At 54.8% G+C, this 20,180-nt stretch overlaps 1 protein-coding gene across 1 annotated transcript in view; it reads right to left on the bottom strand.

The window, feature by feature from the left end:
* Positions 1-1,208: 1,208 nt before the first annotated feature.
* FGF18 (fibroblast growth factor 18) overlaps positions 1,209-20,180 on the bottom strand; it is a 39,953-nt gene continuing 20,981 nt past the window's right edge. The window contains exons 3-5 of the mRNA XM_086714918.1: positions 19,924-20,104; positions 8,713-8,819; positions 1,209-2,346 (exon numbers count right to left, since the gene is read on the bottom strand). Coding sequence (XP_086571044.1) covers positions 2,080-2,346; positions 8,713-8,819; positions 19,924-20,104 — 555 coding nt within the window. The 3' untranslated portion in view covers positions 1,209-2,079. The remainder of the gene's footprint in view (positions 2,347-8,712; positions 8,820-19,923; positions 20,105-20,180) is intronic.

Here is a 20,180-nt window from a genome sequence, read left to right as displayed (position 1 = left end):
AGTATCTTCCTCGCAGGTTGTCCTGAGGTTACAATGAGATGGTGTACCTGAAAGGGCTTCATAAAATCCTAAGGAAATGTGCCGTGACACGCAGGACAGGGCCCAGGGATGGGGAGGGACCTTGATAATGCAGGGAGGAAGGACAGACCGGGAGATGTGCTTGACCCAAGCTCTGAGGTGTGTTGCCGAGGGAGCACACAGTTCAGAAGCCAAGCCCCGATCCAGCCAGGAGTCCTTTACCAAGATGCTCCCACCCCCCCTTTCCTTCCTCTCTGTAGGGCCTCACTGGGGACTTCTGGACAGTTTTGGCAGGAGAAGGTTTCAAGGGAGGCAGGTGACAGCAGCAGGACCCCACAGGAGGCATCTTCCTCTTCAGTCAACCTCCTGCCCAATCTGCTTCCTACCCCAAGACCAACCCGGCCTCTTGCCTACCTCCTGGCCAGGCCCTGGGGAAGAAGACCTAGAAGAAAGTTTTAGAGGCAGACAGACTCCTTACATTCCAGCACATGAGAATCTAAGGTCTTCAGAGTGGACCTGGGCCCTCTGACCCCACTGCCACCAGATGCAGAACAGGGCCCCGCTCCCTCCTCAGCCTGTTTCTGGCAGAATCCAGATATGGGCTGCACAAATGACTCAAGCAATAACCCCTAGACTGCAAGCTCCATGATTTTTCGTCTGTTTCGGTCTTTGGTGAATCGCCAGTACCTAAAACAGTCCCTGGCACTTGGTAAGGCCTTAATAAATATAGGTTGAATAAGTGGTTCCATCAATAAATGAATGAATGAAGCAATGAATCGGTGAATACGTGACGTTCCCTGCAGGCTGGAATTTTTCTGGTATGTTCTTTGATACATGCCCAGTACACAGAATAACACAGGAGGTGCCGAGCAAATGTATGTGACCCTATGACTGGTGACTCCTTGGAATGTAATCTCTCTGAAGGCAAGGATTTCCAGAAGTAAAGATCTCTTTGTCTGAGGCTGCATTCCCAGGGCCTAGAACAGTGCATGGGAGCATGGTGGGGTGGAAGCAGAGGGGAGTTGGTGGGGTGGGGGCGGGGGGGGGGGCAGGGAGTGAATCAGTGAATGAATGAATGAGTGAGGCCCCAGCTCTCAGCGCAAACACCAAGAAGAATGAAACACAAACAGGCCACCCTGCCTGAGCTCTGCACGCCTCCCCTCGCCCCACCTGCCACCACTCACCTCATGGTTTTTTAAATAATTTGTCGATTGTTTTTAATTGTTGAGGCAGTAATACTTGGTTCATGAAACTGCAATATACAGAGAGGTGAAATAAATAGCTTATATATATATAATATATATAATATAGCTGGTTTTAAAATATTCCCTTATCATTGGTGTACTAGGTCACGTGAGTCACGGAAGGTCGATAGCAGCATCCTCCAGAACTGCGAGCAATGCAGGGTCACTTGATTGGACGAGGCCGTCTGTCGTCGGAGGTCGGAGGTCGAGGCGCCGAGAATTCCCGAGGGGCACGCCTTCCCTGCGCGGTGTCTCGGGACAGCTTGCAGCGGACAATAAATAAATGACTGCAAACCAGAGAGCGATTTTTGTTGGAGATTGGGACAGGGACAGGGGATTGGAGAAGAAGGGGAGTTTGGGGGTGGGTACTACTTTCTCTTTGTTTTTCTTTTTTTCTTTTTTTTCTTTTTTTTTGTTTTGTTTTGTTTTGTTTTTGTTTTTGTTTTGTTCTTTGCTTTCAGAACCTTTGGGAAAAAGGACTTTGGTTTCTCAGAGTGTCGTTTTCCTCATTCAAATCCTCCTCTGGGGACAAGTTTAGAGTTGTCGGTTCCTAGAGAGAGACAAGCACCTGTGCGTTGACAACAGTCCCTTCTCGTGAGTCTTTTGTCATAGACAGGGGGTTTCAAGTCAACAATAAAATCCTTATCGCTCCCCCTCCCCCCAAGAGTTTTGGTTCAGTTTTTGTCTTCTTTTAAACACAATGTACAAAAATAGAGCTTCTTCCTAATTTTTCATGTAAAAATATTCCTCTGATGCAGTTCTCTGTGAGTGTGAGTGTGGGCCTGGGGGCAGCCTGGGGGGCTGCGGTGGGGCCAGCCTAGCCTGGGTGCGTGGGGCGGATCCGCCGGGACCTCTTGGTCACCGTGGTGTACTTGAAGGGCTTCTGCAGCTCTGCCTGTCCCTTGGGGTAGCGCTTCATGAAGTGCACGTCCTGCTGGTTCTCCCGGGTCTTGGGACCCTTCCGTGGCCGCCCCTTCTTGGTGAAGCCCACGTACCAGCCAGAGTATTTGGCGGACATCAGGGCTGTGTAGTTGTTCTCCAGGACCTTCTCAATGAACACACACTCCTTGCTGGTGCCATCGGGCTGGAGGAGGCAAGAGAAGAAGGAGGTGAGACAGGGAGGGTGGGTGTGAGGGGCAGGCTGTGTGGCCCGGGTACAGACAGGTGACTGAGGGTTGGCGCAATAGCGTAGAGAGGGCCTGACCTGAGCAACTTCACTTCCTTGGTCTGTGGAGTGGACTTGTCATGTTGGCCCCTGCCTTCTTCCCTGCCAGCCAATTAGGTAATAGATTCCCTCGTCATTCAGGAATCCAGCCCTTCCCCACTCTCTACCCTACAGCCAAGGGCTCCCACCTCAACTCTGCTAGTACATGAGACCCAGACCTGGCCAATAAAACATTCCTGTGACTGGGGCAGAGCTGGGCATGTGGTATGAGCCATCCAATCAGAATGTTCCTAAAGACCCCTGTATAAGCAATCCCCAAACACATAGGCTGATTTAAACATGAGGAAAATGTGAGGCTGAAGCAAAGGCAGCCATTTTACCACCATGAGGAGAAACGCCACCTGACAACAAAGCCAACACAGAGAAAGTGAAGCCAAGACGAAGAGAATGAGAGAAATCAAGTTCTGGTCACATCCTTTGGGCTCTGGACCAAGCAGCAGCTGCAGCTCATTACCTCACTGTGATGTGGGCCAATAATGTCTCATCTCCTTTAAAGTAGTTGAGATTATGTTCTGTCACTTGCAACAGAAAGAGTCCCCGCAGATGTGCACAAAACCCGATATAAAGTCAACTACTGCACTGCCACTCAACCCCACTGCCATATAGTTAAATTTCAATTCCATTTAATATGGGATATGGTGCATTTTAAGTGTTTGGTGTGAAGAGGGGTGGGGACCTCCAAAAATACGAGTTTTTACATGGCCAAACGCCGAAGCCTATGCCCTTGGTTCTGAGACTGCAGGCTCCCGAGCAGATGTGTGAACTGCCCAGGAGACAAGGGATGCCAGGAAAGGAGTCAGAAGTTGAATCGACTCGAACGCTTCCTCACGTGACCTCAGGCTAGTTAATTCCACTCTCTAGACCTCGGATTCCTCATCTTACCAAACTGGGACGGCGACCCCTGCGTCACAGAAATGTGAGGAATGACGCTTATAAATGAGCCTCATACACAGCAGGAACTTGCTAAACTATTTCTGAAAAGCAGGTGGTTCAGATGGTTCTGGCCTCCCTCCCTGGATCGGCTCTGGACAAAGGATGGTGGGAGGCAGGGCTTTGAACCTCCTCCCCGAGACGGCCGGACTGGTCCATGTAGAGGAGTGGGAAGTGCACAGAGTTGGAAGGCCTGAATTAGCAGCACTTGAGTTTCCAACTAACATCTCCAAATTTAGGCCGGGCCCACTCCTCGTTACGGACGGATGCCCCGCCAAGTTGGAAGCCCAGCGGTCTGGCCGTGCGTGGAGACTGAGGTGCGAGTTCCAGCCTTTTGTTTGAAGTGGAAAACAGGCTGGAGCTTCCAGGAACGTTCACCTTTGAGTGGAGGGCAGGCTCAGGCCCTGCAGACAAAGTGCTGAACTTTGCAGAAAGGGACAGGCAGGGTAAGAAAACATTGTCTGGAGGATGAGATCCTTCGAGGAGGCTGCGGAACGGGCAGGGGGTGGGGCCGGAAGACATGTAGGACCCAGAAGACAGTGCGTGTCGGGCAGCACCACGGGGTGGGGCTGGGCAGTGAGGAACTCTTGTGAGGGAAGTGGGGCTTATGTGCAAGGTAGACGGGAGTGGTCTCTGGGCCCCCCATGGATAATTCTGGAAGCTGCCTATCCAACCTGGGCCCAGGTCCTTTGGCCAGTCTCCATGGAACAGTGACAGCAAACTGAGCAAAGAAAGCCTCTACCGTGCTGTTTCCCCATCACAGAATGCCTGCCACTGCCTGGAAGACTGCTTTCGTCCTCCAAGGTTCGGCTCAGTAACCACTTCCTCCAGGAAGCTTTCCTTCACTGCCTTCTATCTCCCTGGGCATTTCCTCTTCTTCCTTTAAGACTCCATTCAAGCATCCAGTTTGAGTGGATTCACGTACTCCATCTTCTTCCCTTGGCACCCATTCCTCCTCCTGTGCCCCAACAGAGCAATTCCATATCTGCCTGCCTCCTCACTAGCCCAAGAGCTTGAGCAGGTCAAGACCACTTGTCAGCTGCCCGCAGGGCTCAGCACAGGTCCGGGCACCCAGAGCATTTGTGGTCGAACGAATGAAGGGTTCTGGGATAGACTCACCAAAGGGCTTTCCTCTAAAAGAAAGTAGCCTTTGCGTCCCAGACCCCTCACTAATGTCCCAGAGACAGTCAGTCATGAGCCGTGAGAGGCCCTCCTGGGGGATGTACTGAGAAGGGGACACAGCGAGCAGAGGGCCAGACCTACTTGGTCTCCCTCCTCATTCATTCACTCATTCCTTCAACTTTTATCGATTGTCAATTATAGGCCAGACATTTCCACATGCATTATTTCATTTAATCCTCTCGACTTGCTGAGGTAGACTCTCTCTCCGCGAGAAGAAAAGGGTAAAATGGCTTGCCCAAGGTCATGGGGCTTGTAAGAGGCAGAGCCAGCTTTTAACCTGCATTTGCCACTGCAGCTCATTTCTCCTCTGTCCAGTTCCGGAGAGGTCCGTGAGGAGAAAGGGTATGGAAGAGCGGGCACCAACTATCAAGGCACCTCACCTCCCCAGGGCCCACACAGCCACCATCAGCATGAAGCAAGGTCTCGGATATGCAAGGAGCTAGCACATGTGCTTGTACAGGTTTGGGGTTACTTATGAGAGCCCAAATTCCCAGCACCCGAGACCTCAGGAGCTCCTTGGGAGGAGCCATGGTGCCAGTGACGGTCGTAAGTTCCCCCCATGAACTCAGACATAGCAGATGTGAAGTTAAATGGCAGGCTGCACCTGGGCTTGACCCTCACCTCTGCTCCCGACTACCTCCAAGGTCCTGCTTATTGCCTGCAAAGGTTTTTTAAAAACAAACACAAAAACAAAAACCCGTGCTTGGGCTTCACCCCCAAAAATGCTGACTCAATTGGTTCGGGCAAGGTAGATCATCAGTATTTGCGGAGTGAGTGAATATCCCATCCCAGGACCTGGGTGATTAAGTAGAATTTGAGCATCTCTCCCTGCCCACTACCTCCAACCTCCTCCTTTCCAAACCGGAGTCCCATTCCTTCTATTTGATCTGAAGACCGAATCCTGATGACATCATTTGGCCCCTAGATCCAGTCTAACTTGAAGCTACAACTACCCCCTGGACATTTTAAGTTTTGTCAGCCAAAAGAATTCCTTTTTCGCTTAAGGCCTTTTGAGTTGGGTTTCAGTCATCTACAAATGAAACAGTCCTCACAAAGATGGGGTGGTGGGCAGGGTACCCCTCTGCCCTGAAAGGTCTGGGGCCGTATGTTGCCTCAGCCCAAAGAGGGTTCACCAGGGATCACACAGGGGATTGGGTTGAATAGTCAGAGACGGGGAGGTGGGGGGAATGCCTGGCACACAGTGCTTCATACTTAGCAACTGTTTATGGAATGAAAGGGTGTACTCCTTCCCAGGAGTGGGATGGTTGTGGGGTCCAGAAAGGTGACAAGAAGAAAAGGGGCTGCCTGAGCACGCAGGGGCTCAGCGCAGAGCCTTGGTGTGTGATTGTTACAACAGAGAAGCTACAGCCGGGGTCCAGAACATCTGAATGGTCTCTGTTGGGGGCTCAACGCACGTGCCCTACCAGGGCCAAAGACGTGCAAGGTTGGCACCCACGGCCAAGACCACCCAAGAAAGCTATCCTGTTAGGCCACTCCAAAGGAGCCAGAGCCTAAGCTGAGGCCACAAAGGTCCTCCTTCCCACAGGCGAGGGAGTAACGTCATGGCCTGGCTTCAAAGGGAAAGGGAAGGAATATTTAACAAGTGCCAGTAAATGCCAGCATGATCACTGCCATTTTACAGAGGAGAACACTGAGGCTCAGCAGTTAGGGCACTTGACTCCCCGGCCTGACGTGAATAATTCTGGCGGTAGGTTAAGACCAACCTCGGAAAGCATGAACTATTTTTCTACTTCTTTGGTGGGTGCTTCTGAGAGGCCAGGTACACAGAGCATGGATGGCTGGACCCAGAATCAGCCCTCAGTGAGCTCTCAATCTAACTGGGAGGTGTAGGCACACAGACAAACATGACAACTCAGGTTAGCAATAGGTGACGGAGGACTGTGTGAGGGACTGTGGGCTCCAGGGTGGGTGTGCTGTACGAGGGGCCAGGGAAGCAAGAAGCTGTTGAAGGCTGAGCAGGACTCGGGGCAGACAGACAGAGGGAAGGGCAACCTGGGCAGAGGGAACGGCTTGTACACAGCCGGAAGGTCTCGTCCACGGGGGTGGCAGTTCGCAGTGTTATGTGTCTGTGGCTTAAGAATGTGAGGATGGGTGGCAGGGCTGTGAGGCCAGGGAGACCCCCCTCCCAGGGCCTTGTGTGTCTGTGTGTCTCCCCAGAGAGTGTGGCCTTTCTCTGGTAGATGGTAGATGGTGCGGACCCAGGGATGGGTTTTGACAGGAGTTGGGGTGGAGGACAGGGGGTGCGCTTTAGAAAGCGGACGGTGGTTAGTGAGCAAAGGCAAAAGCCTGAGGCTAGCAGCCCTAGGGCAGCTGGGGCAAAGTATGACGTCAGAACAGAGGCAGTGGCAGCAGTGAAGGACGGAGGGGTAACCCCAGGACCTTGGCCCCTGACTGCCTAGGAGGCTGTGATGGAACAGCACCCCAAGAGCCTGTGGCTTTTTGCCCAGGGGGCGAGAGGCGGTATGGGGAGCTGAGCTAGGCAGAGGCCAACAGGGGGCCTGCCCAGGGCCATCCTGGGGCAGGTGGATTTGGGGGGCATGCTCGGGACCAGCCCAGAAGACGGACGCTTGTACGGGGATGGGGGAGCTGCCGCGAGGCGGGGAGCGGGAAGGAGGGGGCCCTCCCTGGGCTGCGCCGAGCCGGCAGAACCAGCGCCAGCTGAACCGTCCCCAATATTAATGACGGGAGAGAGGGCGAGGGGGCAGGAAATCGGAGCCGGCTCCTGTGGAAGCGGTGACTCAGCGGCCAGCCGGCGGGCGGGCAGGCGGGCGGTGGGCGGCCGGCGGCGGGGAGCGGGGCTGCTCTTTTGACCCCAGCACGGCCCTCCTGGGGTCAAGCTGCCGGGAAGCGCACAGACGGGATGGGGGGGGGGGCGCGGGGGCGCGGGCACCGGGCACGGCGGGCTGCCGCGCGCCCCTCCTGGAAGCCGCGAGCAAAGGAAGCCGAGCGTCCAGCCGCGGGCAGGTTGGGCCTGGGAGGCGGCCCGGGCGGGCAGGAGAACAAAGCGCCTGACGCGGGGCCGGGCAGCGCCGCCACAGGAAACGCACGGCCAGGCCAGGGGACCCGGCGCCCGGCCCGCCCCTGCCCCGATCCCCTCGCCGGCCGGCCGACCGGCCGGCCGCCCCGGGACGCGGAAAGTGAATCACTAATTAAAACCACTCCCGGGCGTCCCGGGGCCGCGCTCGGCCGATTACTATTATTGTGCTCGGTGAGCGAGCGGCTTCAGTCGGTGTGGGCAGTGCGGCTGGAACCTCTGCCTTCCAAGCTGGGCTTTGAATCCCCGCCCAGCTGTAGTGTGGGACCCGGGACAAGTGCCTGGGCGGGGGCCAAGCCTCGGCTTTCTCATCTGCGAAGTGAGGATGGTAGTGGTACGGCCCTCGTGGGATTATTTGGGAGTATTTTTTGCACAGTGCCTGGCAGAAAGTAAGTGCTCAATTAACAGAAGCTTTTGGTCCTGTTATTATTAACAAATAATAAGCAACAATACTCTGGCCTGTGACACTCTCCCCAGCCACTAGGGTGTGGAGGAGGGGAAGAAGGGGAAGAGGGGAAGAGTTGGAGGTCTCAGGGAAACGAAACTATGTGTTATTACAGGAATTGGGGAAAGAGGAAAGAAAAGAGAAAAGGAATAGGAAGGGGAGGGGAGGGGAGGGGAGGGGAGGGGAGGGGAGGGGAGGGGAGGGAAGGGAAGGGAAGGGAAGGGAAGGGAAGGGAAGGGAAGGGAAGGGAAGGGAAGGGAAGGGAAGGGAAGTGAAGGGAAGGGAAGGCCGGCCGCATCCCTGTTCCTAGACAGCAGGTGCATGTAGGCAGGGAGCCCCCAAAACCCCTCGAAGTCTACACCCAGCAGGAGGGATCAGGACCCTACGTGCTCCCCAAAGTCATAGCCGTGGGTACCTTTGCCTGGTAGGCTATGATACGGTGGCAGAGAAGGGGCTAAAGGAAGAGGGTACAGCTGGAATCTCATACACACACATATTCCCCCCCACCCCCCGCCGTTTTCCCTTTGGGGCTGACAGGGCCCCCAGCACCCTGTGCCAGCTACCCAGGGATGCCAGGGAGATAACACCCAGGGAATCCCAGACCATCACTCACCTTCCCCACGAGCTTGCCTTTCCGGTTCATACACAGGTAGAATTCCGTCTCCTTGCCCTTGATCCGGACTTGACTACCGAAGGTGTCTGTCTCCACTAGGAGCTGGGCTTCGAAAGGCAGAAGGAGAACAAGACACATTTTTTTTACCAGGGGTAAAGATCCCTGACCCTGTCCCTGGACCCTCACTGCTCCAACATCAGGCATGAGGGAGGCATCTAACAGGTCTCATTGGAGCGCCCTGCCCCTTGGACACATGAGACTGTCCATCATTTGTTCTCTACCCCCAGCCTCTGTAGACGCCACTCGGCACCTAGATGGCTCCAGCTGGAGGGTTGTTCTGCCCCTTGCGGCTAAACACCAGTGTGCCCTTCTCCCCTCATCACCCACCGTCACCAGCCCCTCACCTCTGTTCCCCAAAACAGGACAGACAGCCACATGAATAACCTCAGAGAAGTAGCAGTCTCTGGAACGAGGGGACAGACAAACGCACGCGAGTTTGCACGGGTACTCACGCACACTGCCTTGGGGGACATCAAGCTACCTCCCCCAAAATTTAGGTCAAAGGCCCCTTCCCCCAGGGCAAACATCTAGAACCCCTGCTAGTGTACCCTCCCCACTCCACACTTTTGCCACTTGAAGTGGGGAAGGTCCAGGGAGGGGAGGTTCAAGGCCCCTGGGAAATGAAGGCTCTCTTCAGGATATTCTACTTTCTTTAGTCAAGGCCACCAAGGCTGAAAGGTGGCTAACTTCCAGGAGCCCAGAAGTCCCAATCAGGACCCAGTATCTATCCCCTGATCTGGAGTAGGAGACCCCACACTAAACCATCCATTCTCCACAGAGCCTCCCTCAGGAGAGGGGTGTCCAGAGCTAATGCCCCAAGCCCTGACTGAGAAAGAACATCAAATGATCAAAGGGTGACTGTCCCTTGAATAGGCAAGCTGTGTCCAGACCCCTCTCTGTCCCTCTGTCAATTCATATTCTCTCACCAGTAAGGTGCTGTGTGACTTTGGTAGGCCATGTACCCTCTCTGAGCTCTCTCTCCTCTCTGGACTTGAATTCCTGTGCCTGATTCCCTCCCCAGCATCTCCTCCCAGCATGCTGCCTTCTTTGCCTATGACCCCCCCCCCTCAATTCTCACCCTCCCATCTCTGAGCCTTTGCTTCCCAGCACCTGCCCCTCCCTCACCCGCAAACTTTTAATTTCAGTGACAAGGGACTTACTTCTCCATAACAAAAATCATAGCCCTAAATACGGCATCTTTGGAGCCACAAAGAGTGTACCTCAGTGCCCCTAAAATACACTAGGTATGATTTTAATAAAAAAATTTAAAAATATATACCCTGGTGCCCTGCTGTGAAAATTAAAACCATCTGGAACTCAGGATTTCCAATAATTAATCTAGCCCTCCTTTGACACCACTACTAATTAAAATATGATACCCCACCTTTCCAAGGAAAATAAGAAGAATTTACATAAAATTTAAAGATCTAACAAGAATTCAGTAATTCTAGAAACAGGGAGGGAGCGGGAGGCACATTCTTCTCTCCACCTTCCCCCATCCCTAGTAAACACTGAATGGAGAACATTAAGCAACAGTGAGATAGGGGGTTATGAGCCCTGCATCCTCCCTGCTCCCCTTTAATTCAAACTCCCTATAACTCTCCCTGGGAACCCAGGGTCAAACATCAGAGCAGCCCGGGGCCTGCTTTCTGCATCTGCCCCACACAGGATGGAGGTTGTGGGGGTTCAAGAGGGTCTCCAATCCCAGGAGCTTCTAAAGAAGCCAGCACATGTTAAGGGAAAGGCGAGAGCTTTAGAATGGACAGAGCTGGGTATAAATCCCTGGCCCCACTTGCCAACTCTATGACCCTGGGCCTCAGTTTCCTCATCTGTAAAATGGGTATAATCAACCCTAATCTTCAAAAGTTATTGTGAGGATTCCACAACATGAAGGCAGAAAGGGCTTAGTCCCTTGTACGCAGAAGCCAGGTAAGGCAAGTAACTATTGTTTACATTTCTTAATAACTGCAAAACAAAACTGTTTTCCCCTAACACACACACACACACACACACACACACACACACACACACACACACAAACGCATGCGCGTGCACCATAGTGGGAAAAAATCAGATGTGTGTAAAAGGGCAGAATAGAGCCAGACTTGCCTCCCCAGGCACGCCCTCTGACCTGAACTTCTTCAGCACCCTCCAGGGTAGCAGGCATCTCACACTGAGAAGTGAGTGCATCAGGAAATGCCTTGGGCTGGGACTTATGGGGTCTGATCATTGCCATGCTGGGATGTGTGACCCTGAGTAAGTCACAGCCCCCTCTGAGTCTCAGTCTCCTTACCTGTGCAAGGTGGGGGGTGGGGGGGGGGGTCAAGCCTATTCTGATTCTCTCCCAGATTGGGGCAGAGCCTTGAAGAGGGGTAGAAATGGGAGGCAGCATGTAGGAAGGGGATTAGGCCCCAGGACCGCAGCCCAGGCAACCCCAAGGCAACCCCAGACCTCTCTGTCTGCCCCTCTCCCCGCATGTGCCTAGACCTCCGTCCTCAGAACATTTCCTACCGTTCTTGCTCCCACGTGAGCCCACTGAAGTCACACATCACCACGAGCTGGGGTGTCTCTGTCCCCATTTTACAGTTTAGGAAACTGAGGTTCGAAGGAGCAACTCAGCAGGTCTACCTGACTTTCTGATGGGGCCTGGGCTCCAGGGGAGGGCCCCTAACTCTGGGGAGATGTAGTTCCCTGCCCCCCAACCCCCAGTGCTCATAAGCCACAGCCCAGCACAGGAAGCCCCGGCCTTTGCCTGAGCTGTCCCAAAGGCCTAGGGCTGGAGCTGGGCTGCACCTCCACCCCCACAAACCTCGCTACCCCCACCCCAGCCTGGGGAAGGTCTGCTCCAGATGCCATGCCAGGGAGCCAGCAGTCTGTTCTCCCCAACCACAGCAAGCCTTGCAGTGACCTAGACTCCACTCAGCGCATGACATAATGAGGAGGGAGCTGGGCCAGAATTATGTAAAGTCTGTGGGGAGTAATAGCGGCAGCAATTCTCAGAAAGAGAGAGAGAAAGAGAGACAGATGGAGAGAGAGACCCCACCCACCCAGGCCAGGTTTGCTCTAGAGCCTACCTCGTCCTCAGCATCACGCTCCCCCTTCTCATGACCCAAGCCCCCAACATGCAGCTCTCAGGAGCTAAAGACTTCTTCTGGGCTCAGTTCCATTCTTGAGGCCTGTACCAGGCCAGGCAGGAGGAGTCTGGAACTTTATCTGGCTCCACTCATCAGACCTCCTCTCCAGGCATCCCCTCCAGACTGCACAACTCAACAGCCTCCTCCCTCTGCCAGAGAGATCCTTTAAAAATATAAAATTAATTCTCTCTCGTCCCTGCTAGAGGCCTCCTAAGTGATCTCCAACTCGCTGAAAATCCAGCCTCTTCATGGGGACCCATATGGGACACATGCTCTGGCCCCTGCTGACCATTCCTACATCCCAACCTCACTCACAGCCCTCCAGTCAGCAAGCCTCCTTGCTATTCCTCTCTGACATACCAAGCACACTCCCACCTCAGGGCCTTTGCACTTGCTGTTCCCTCTACCTGGATCTTCACACAGCAGCTTCTCCTCTCTTAGGTTGCCACTCAAATGTCACCCCCTGAGAGAGGCCTTTCCTGGCCACACGGTCCAATGTCATACCACCCTCCCCAGTCCAGCTCTACCCACCCCCTGCTCCATTTTCCTTAGAGCTCTTCTCCAAATTGTCTTAGTTGCTAAGACAATTGTCTGTCTCTATTTACCGGAAGGTAAGCTCCACCAGAGCAAGGGCTTATCTGTCTTATTCACCACTGTGATTTCTAGCCCCTAGCCCAAACTTGGCCTGTAGTAAATGACCAACGAGTAAATTTTAGTAAATGCATAAATGGCTTTGTGAAGTAGATATGAGTAATACTATTTAAGGGTTAAAGAAAGCAAGGTGAAGGGAGGTGAAGGGACTTGCCCAAAGGCACACAGCTGGTCAAAGCGGGGCAGATGCTGGGAGCCAGTCAACAGTCAACGCCACAGTCAACACCCTTGGCCACGCTGCTCCCCACTGGTGTCCTCCAGTACTACTCCTGCTCTCGCTAGAACCCGGAGCTCCCACCCACCCGTCCCCAGGCTCAGGAGACTCGCTGTGTGACAAAGGGAAAAACCCTCTTCCTCTCTGGGCCAGGCCTAGTGATCTCCGAGTCACCGGCTTTCAGTTCCGCCCTTCTAGAAAGTATCATTTATTTGGAGCTTATAATGTCGTGGCCACTGTTCTAACTCTCCTCTGTGCATCCTCTCACTTACAATATCCTTACAATAATCTCCCGAGGTTAGAACTGTTATCCTCATCCCCATATTACAGGTGAGAAAACTGAGTGCCAAGGTTACACAGTGACGGAGGTACAACCCAGGCAGGCTAACTCACAAATCTTGGTCTCGCCCTGTCCACCCCTTGCTTTACCCTTCCTCTGCAGCCGTTCCTTTCCTGGGGCAGTGAGTGAGTAAACCAAGCCAGGGAAGCTCTTTGCTTTGACCTCACTTTCTTGAGGCAGAGGGCTATAGGTAGAGATGCCCACAGAGCCCTTTCTATAAAAAAACACCCATGACACTGGCAGAGTCACTCCAGAGGTAGTCTGAGGCAGACGAGAGATTCAGAGGTAGGCAGAATGCGACAGACATCACACAGACCAGCCATGGTGGAGAAAAGGGAAGTGACGTTGACTGACTGATTGATTGATTCCAGCGTGATTCCCTAGCAGGGCCTCCCAACATGTGATCCAGGGCCTCACTTGGAAGACTTTTGGCTTGAAGGGTAGGAAACAGCAGGGAAAGACACAGAGAGGCAGCCAGAAACCAGAGAGAAACACAGTACAAAGAGAGACACAGGAGACAGGAACCAAAGAGAGGAAACCCGAGAGAACAAAGCTGGAAATGGGGATTTCTTTTTCCCCAGCCTCAGGCTAAAACCCCCCAAGACCTGCAAGAGCAGTACGGGAGCCAGGAGCCACCTGGACCTTGCATGAGGTGACCAGCGGCTGGCTCACCGCTATGGTTCCAGTGCTGACTGCATGCTGGCCACTGTCCAGGTGTCCTCCAGAGAGGAAATGTCCTTGCCACAAAAGGCACTGGGAGGTCATAGCAAATCAGTCTTCCCTTCCTCCCTTCTGAAGGTGGACCAGGTCGACAGGAAGGGGTGGAGAGAAAGATGCTTTCTGGAGATGTCTCCACATCACTGTCTACACACACACACACACACACACACACACACACACACACACACAGAGAGCCTTTCTCCCAAAGTCCCCTTCTCCTAAAGTCCCCCAAGGAGGTTTGCAGGCCACGTGGGCTTGCTGGAAAGGAACAGGGAAAAAAAATCAATAGGATTGATCAGGAGCTATATTTAATCCCAGCCATAGCTCTAGTATGGTCATTTCAGCTGCAGAGTCAGCGAGGTGTGGGGGATCACTCCTCACTGGGGACAGAAGTTATGGGACATGAGCTCAAAGGGCAGGGGTTTTAATGCCCCTTCCCAGCTGCAAAAGCCCTAGGGGAAGCCAGGTCTGTGGCTCGCTGTATCCCCACCGCACGACACAGAGCTGGCAGGCTGGAAGGATGGGAGGGAGGACGAGAGGACAGCAGAGGAGAGGCAGGGAGCACTAATTTGCCAAGTATCTTCTGAGTGCCTGAGCTCTGTGTCAGGCACCTGCCCCAGGGGGAGCACTCCCAGATGCACACATGGCTCGTCCATGCATTCACTGGGCTCAAGTGTCTACTGAGCACCTGCTTGTGGTTGGCTCTGTGCATGGTGATACAGCAGCAGACAAAATAGACAAAAGCCTCCTACCTCAAGGAGCTTGCATTGTAACAGGAGAGACAGAGAGCAAATAGCCAAATACATAATAGAATATCTAGTAGCAATAAGTGCTAGGAACAAAAATATGCCCAGGAGGAGACAGAGACGGGAAGTCTCTGATAAGAAGAAAATTGAACAGAAGCCTGAGTGAAGTCAGGGAGCAAGCCATGAGGGTGTCTGGGAGAAGAGCCTCATCAGGTCAAGAGAACAGCAAATGCAAAGGGCCTTAGCCGGGGACATGCTTGGCATGGTCCGGGGATGGCAGGGAGGGGCTGGGGCCGGAGCTGTGTGGGCAAGGAAGGGGCAGTGCAGCCAAGGCTTGAGTGGGAGCCAGGAGCCAGGCCATTCTGCGCTTTCCTGCTGACCCAAGAACTGGGATTTTAATCTCAGTAAGACAAGCGCCTTTGACAATGCTGTGACACAGTCTCACATCTCAGACTGCTATGTGGAGAAGGGGCTATGGGCGTCAGACTCAGAGAGTAGGGGGTCCCTGCTGCTCGTTTCTCCACCACAGCCCTCCAGCAGATGCCAGAACGAAGGAAATGCAGACCAGAGGACCCCACCTCACCCCGACTCTTGTCATCTGCTCAGCAAAAGCCCTGGAACACCCCACATGTCTTTCGATGTGAGCCACACAAGTCAGTCCCCGATTATGCTTTGAGTCGCCCCACAGTTACTTTATAAGTTCATCCAGCAACCTTTAAGTGGGGACCTGCTTTCTGCCAGGCCTTGTACTGGACATGGGGACATGCAGAAGGGTCACTATTTCCAAGGGGCTCACGTTCTCAGAGGGGCAAGGCTGAGCAAGGGATGCAGGAAGCTGGCCCAGCTCAGCAGGCCTATGCCGGGACAGGCTGAGTCCTCATGATCCCGCACAGCAATACCACAGCTGGAGTCACAGACTGATCCATGCCTGAGCTCTCGAGGAAGCCATCGGACTGCTAACTCCACCCCCCCGCACCCAGCCCCCATTCATGGTGAAGAAGCCCAGACTCAGGGAGGGAATGAGGAGGACCCAAGGTCACACTTGGAGGTTAGAGAACTAGACTCTTCCTACTCAGAGTCAACCGCTGAGAGGGAGCACGGTCTCTGGCCTGGGAGCAGCTTGAAGGCTGGGACCAGGTGTGTCTTACCACCGGGTCCCCAGGGCTCAGTAATTCTGTGCCGAGTGAGTGAGGGACCCCAGTTCAAACTAAGAAAAGAGCAGACCACACCCAACAAGAAGGTCCAAAGACCCTTCTTCCTCTGGCCAGACAGCAGCCCGAACAGGCAGTCCCGCTGCCTGGAATCGTGCTGAAGAAGCCTCTTAAGTCTGCAGCTGACCTGCCAGGGCCCCACTGATGAGTGAGAGAGACAAGGTTCTTTCTGGAAGCCCCAGGAATCAGTTCCTGAGAGGGGAACCTCCACCAGAGCCCAGGATGGCACCCCCAGCCCCATACAACAGCACCGAGTTCAAGCAGTTATTACTTATATTTTTGCTTTAATAATCATACAATCTTTGAGCATTAAATATGCTCTCTTTCCCATCACCCCACTTCACAGAAGAGCAAACAGGACCAGAAAGGCTAACTCAGATCCTAGGTCTCAAGCTCGCAAGTGGGGGAGCTAGACTCAAATCTTGTCCAACTCCAGAGTCTACCTGCTCGACTCCTCCAAAGATCACCTTCCTGGCTAACACAGTCCCTCCAGTGGCCTGCCAGGGGCTGTTCCAAGCACAGTCAGTCCTGGGAGGCTGGCCTTCTGCAACATGTTGGGTTTGTGCTTACCATTTTTTTTTTTCCTCAAGTAGAAAAACCTTTTTTTCAAATGAAAACCGGCAGGAATATCCAATCATAGAGTGCATATCAAAGCAGAGTCACCTCCACGCCACCACCCCCAGTGCCAGGGTCCCTCCCTGCTCCCTGAGCACAGACTCAGTTGGTCCCAGCCATCCCCTTCTAAAACGCCAGTTCTGTCACTGTCAGCCCTGCTTCCCATGGCCAAGAGGATCTAATGCCTCCACACCTAGGGCTTAAGTGCATCCATCCCAGAGGCAGGTGGAGTGTGGCTTTCTCACCCTCACTTGGCACAGGAAGAAGTGGAGCCCGGAGCCAGACAAGCTTGCCCCAAGCTCCGCGGGCTGCTCAGTGGCACGGCTGCAACAAAACCCAGGTGTGCTGCATGGTCTAGTGCTGTTTCTTCAACATGGTGACTGCCTACAAGGCAGAGGGGGCCAGGACCAAGAGCCGGAAGGGGAGAGGCTGCTGTAAGAACCCCAGGTGGGCAGGGTGACCAGGTCCTGAGCCACCGGCCTGCCAGGTGTCCCACGACTTAAACCTCCAACTTCCTGGCTCCCATTCTTGGCCAGAGCCTGGCCCACCCGCAGGGCCCTCAGGTGCTCTGGGAAAGCTTTAGGGAGTCATGGGGAGACCCTCTTGCAGAGCAGCATGGTGTGGGGGTGTGCTCCCCTCCATGCAGATTTCACCAAAGACTGCTCATGGGGACAGCAGGCCAAGAGCTCCTGGGCAGGGCACCCAGACTAAGGTGGGCCTGTGCCCTGGGCCCGCCCAGAGTCTAACACCTCTGGACGCCATTGAATCTGAGGCCATGAGTGTCTGTCGGGGTTCCAGACTCCATGTGTTCGTGGGGATTCTGTTTATACTTGGTGTTTGCCGCAAGTCCCCGACTGCATTATAATTGCACGTAGATGGAAGCCGTGGGCTGCATCATTCTTTCAGCTGCACAGAGTCCCGAGAAGGAGGGAGCAGGCTCTCGGACTGTCCGGGGAGCCCCCCCCCCCACCGCCACCAGCCTGGCTGGGGGCTACTGGCTGCCCATCCCCCCACAGGCAGGGCAGGCCCCTAACACAGCCCCATCCTCCAGGCTGGCTTGGCCACATAAATCACCCTCCCAATAATATTTGTATTGATTATCTAGATTGGAAGCCTCAATTGGCTCCATTGTCTCACTTCCTCTCCCAGGGCTCACAGATGGGGTCCCTTCGCCTCATCTGCGTTTCTAATGCGACACTTAAATGAAGCAGCCTCCTCAGTCAGCAGAGCCCCACGCTGCCCTGGGTGTCAGGGGGGTGGAGGAGTGATAAACATATTCCTTGAGAGAGAGTGATTAAATCTGGGGTTTGTGGAGCTGGAGAAGCCAAAACGGGCTAGTTCCTGGATACTCAAAGTGCGGTCCCTGCACACCACCTGGGCGCAGGTTAGAAATGCAGCGCTCAGGCCCCACTCCGGACCCACCAAATCAGTGTCAGCATTTAAAAAGGTCCCTGAGTGGGGTGCCTGGGTGGCGCAGTAGGTTAGGCATCCGACTTCGGCCAGGTCACGATCTCACGGTCTGTGAGTTCGAGCCCCGCGTCGGGCTCTGGGCTGATGGCTCAGAGCCTGGAGCCTGTTTCCGATTCTGTGTCTCCCTCTCTCTCTGCCCCTCGCCCATTCATGCTCTGTCTCTCTCTGTCCCAAAAATAAATAAACGTTGAAAAAAAAAAAAATTAAAAAGGTCCCTGAGTGATTCACAGGCATGTTCATGTTTAAGAAGCACTGCTCTGGTCCAACCCTTGTATTGTACAGATGGGAAACTGAGGCCCAGAGGAGGCGAAGGGCTTGCCTGACGTCACGCAGCAGGTGAGATCCCCTAAGTCTCTGGCTGAGGCAGAGGAAGCGAGAGGCAAGTGACTTCTGGATGAGGGGGTGGCCATTTCTGGGCTCCTCTCCCTCCCGAGCTCCTACCTCCTGTCTCAGGGCGTGGACAGATGGCTCAGACCAGAGTCTGACCCCCCTCTACTCTTCCCAGCCTGGAGGGGCCAGTGAGAGCTCCGGGGACTCCCCAGGAGGGCACCCTCCTCCCGCCCGGCCGGCCAGCTGCCCCTTCCCTGGCAGCAAGAGGACAGCAGATCCCAGGGAAAAGCACCACCTGGGTCTGCCCAGCACAGCGGGGGGCACAGAGAGACAGAGGCCCCTGAGAGGCAGCCAGCAGAGGACCTGAGAGAGGTGGGGCGGAGGGACTGGAGAGCTGTGGTCTGAGGGAGGGAGGCAGGGAGGGCAGAGATGGTGGGGAGGTGGGGGGAAGAGGTGGACAGAAACAAAGAGGGGAAGGGATGAGTACCCAGAAGGATAGGAGAAGGACTCAGAGAGAGGGGCCGGTTGAAAGCAGCAGCAGCACCAGCAGCAAGACTGAGAAAGGAAGAAGGGGAAAGAGGGAGGGAGGGAGGGGAACGGAGGCAGTAAAGAGTGACGGCACAGGGAGAAGGGAGGCAGCTGGCCTGGAGACGGGGAGCCCGGCCCGGCCCAGCCCTGCCCGGCCTGGCCGGCCCCAGCCCCCAGTGACGGTGCAGCTGCCGCACTTGGGCCCTACCATGAGGTCAGTCCTGCCCTGGGGCGGAGGGAAAATAAATGGTGTCCAAGATAAAAGGTCCAAGAAATTATTTGTCTTGTTGTCACGTCTTGACTGCAATGGGCAGGGGCCGGCGGGCAGGCGGGGCATCATCCCAGAAAAGCCTAGGCTGGCAGTCCCACAGTGCATACACAGGACCCCAGTCCCAGGCCCATGCCTTGGCCACCCACAGCCCCAGCTCCCCTGCCCAAGGCCGGGGCCCGGGACACCTCCCACCCAAATCCTGGCCTAAGAAGGCAAGAACCCATGGGGCAAGGTCAGTATTTGCTCAATGCCTCTCCCAAGATCCACTCCAAGCTCTAGGAAATTAGAGTCCTGTTTCTCTTACTGCTGAGGGTCTTTGTGGGCAGGGGGCCTGGGGAGGGAAGGGGGTCAGGGTGTCTCATTCCTCCCAGCCCCCTTGCAGAGGCAGCATGAGGCGAGTGATGGTTCCCAAACATCTCAGAGGAGGGCTGGACAGTTCCGGGGTCAAGGGCAGGTCAAAGGGACCATAGCCCAAGGTGCTAAGAGCGAGCGCTCCCATTCCTCACAGGTGTTCAAGCTCAAGCTCGCAGAACACACACCCATTTGCACACAGGAGCACCCACCCTCACCCCAGGCCTATTTCCAGCACCACCGGCAGCACCCAAATAACATTCCCTAGAGACTCCCCGCTCTCCAAGCACCTGAACCTGGGGCTGGTGAAGCAAGGCCATGGGGAGCAGCTACCCACGACCACTGGCATTTGCCGGCAAAAGCACTTTTGATTCACAGCTTCAGTTAGTGCCCCACAAAGGCTCTCAGGGGATACACTACTTACTGCAGCTCCATTTTACAGATGAGGAACCTGAAGGCCAGAAAGGCTCGGTGCTAGGTGCAAGATACACAGCCGGGACGCGGCAGAGCTGGGATCTGAACCTGAGGTCTCAGAGGGGCCCAGTTAGGGGGGGCGGGGCCGGCACCTACCATACTTGTCCCCGTCCTCGCCGCGGGCACTGATCCTGCGGCCCAGGACCTGGATGTGCTTCCCACTGGTCCGGCTGTAGAGCTGGTACAGCCGCAGCTGCTTACGGCTCACATCGTCCCGAGCCCGCGTCTGGTTCTCCACGTGGATGCGGAAGTCCACGTTCTCCTCGGCCGCCAGCACCTGGGCAGGGAAAGGGGCATCAGTGATCTACCTGGGAGGTCCTAGGTCCCCTGCAGATAGGAGCTGCATTCACAGC

This window comes from Puma concolor, chromosome A1 (assembly GCF_028749965.1).
Source record: "Puma concolor isolate L17-30 chromosome A1, mPumCon1.1.hap2, whole genome shotgun sequence".
In the NCBI taxonomy this organism is placed as follows: Eukaryota; Metazoa; Chordata; class Mammalia; order Carnivora; family Felidae; genus Puma; species Puma concolor.
The sequence above is the reverse complement of the archived record's forward strand: the minus strand, read 5'-3'. Positions and strand labels throughout refer to the sequence as shown.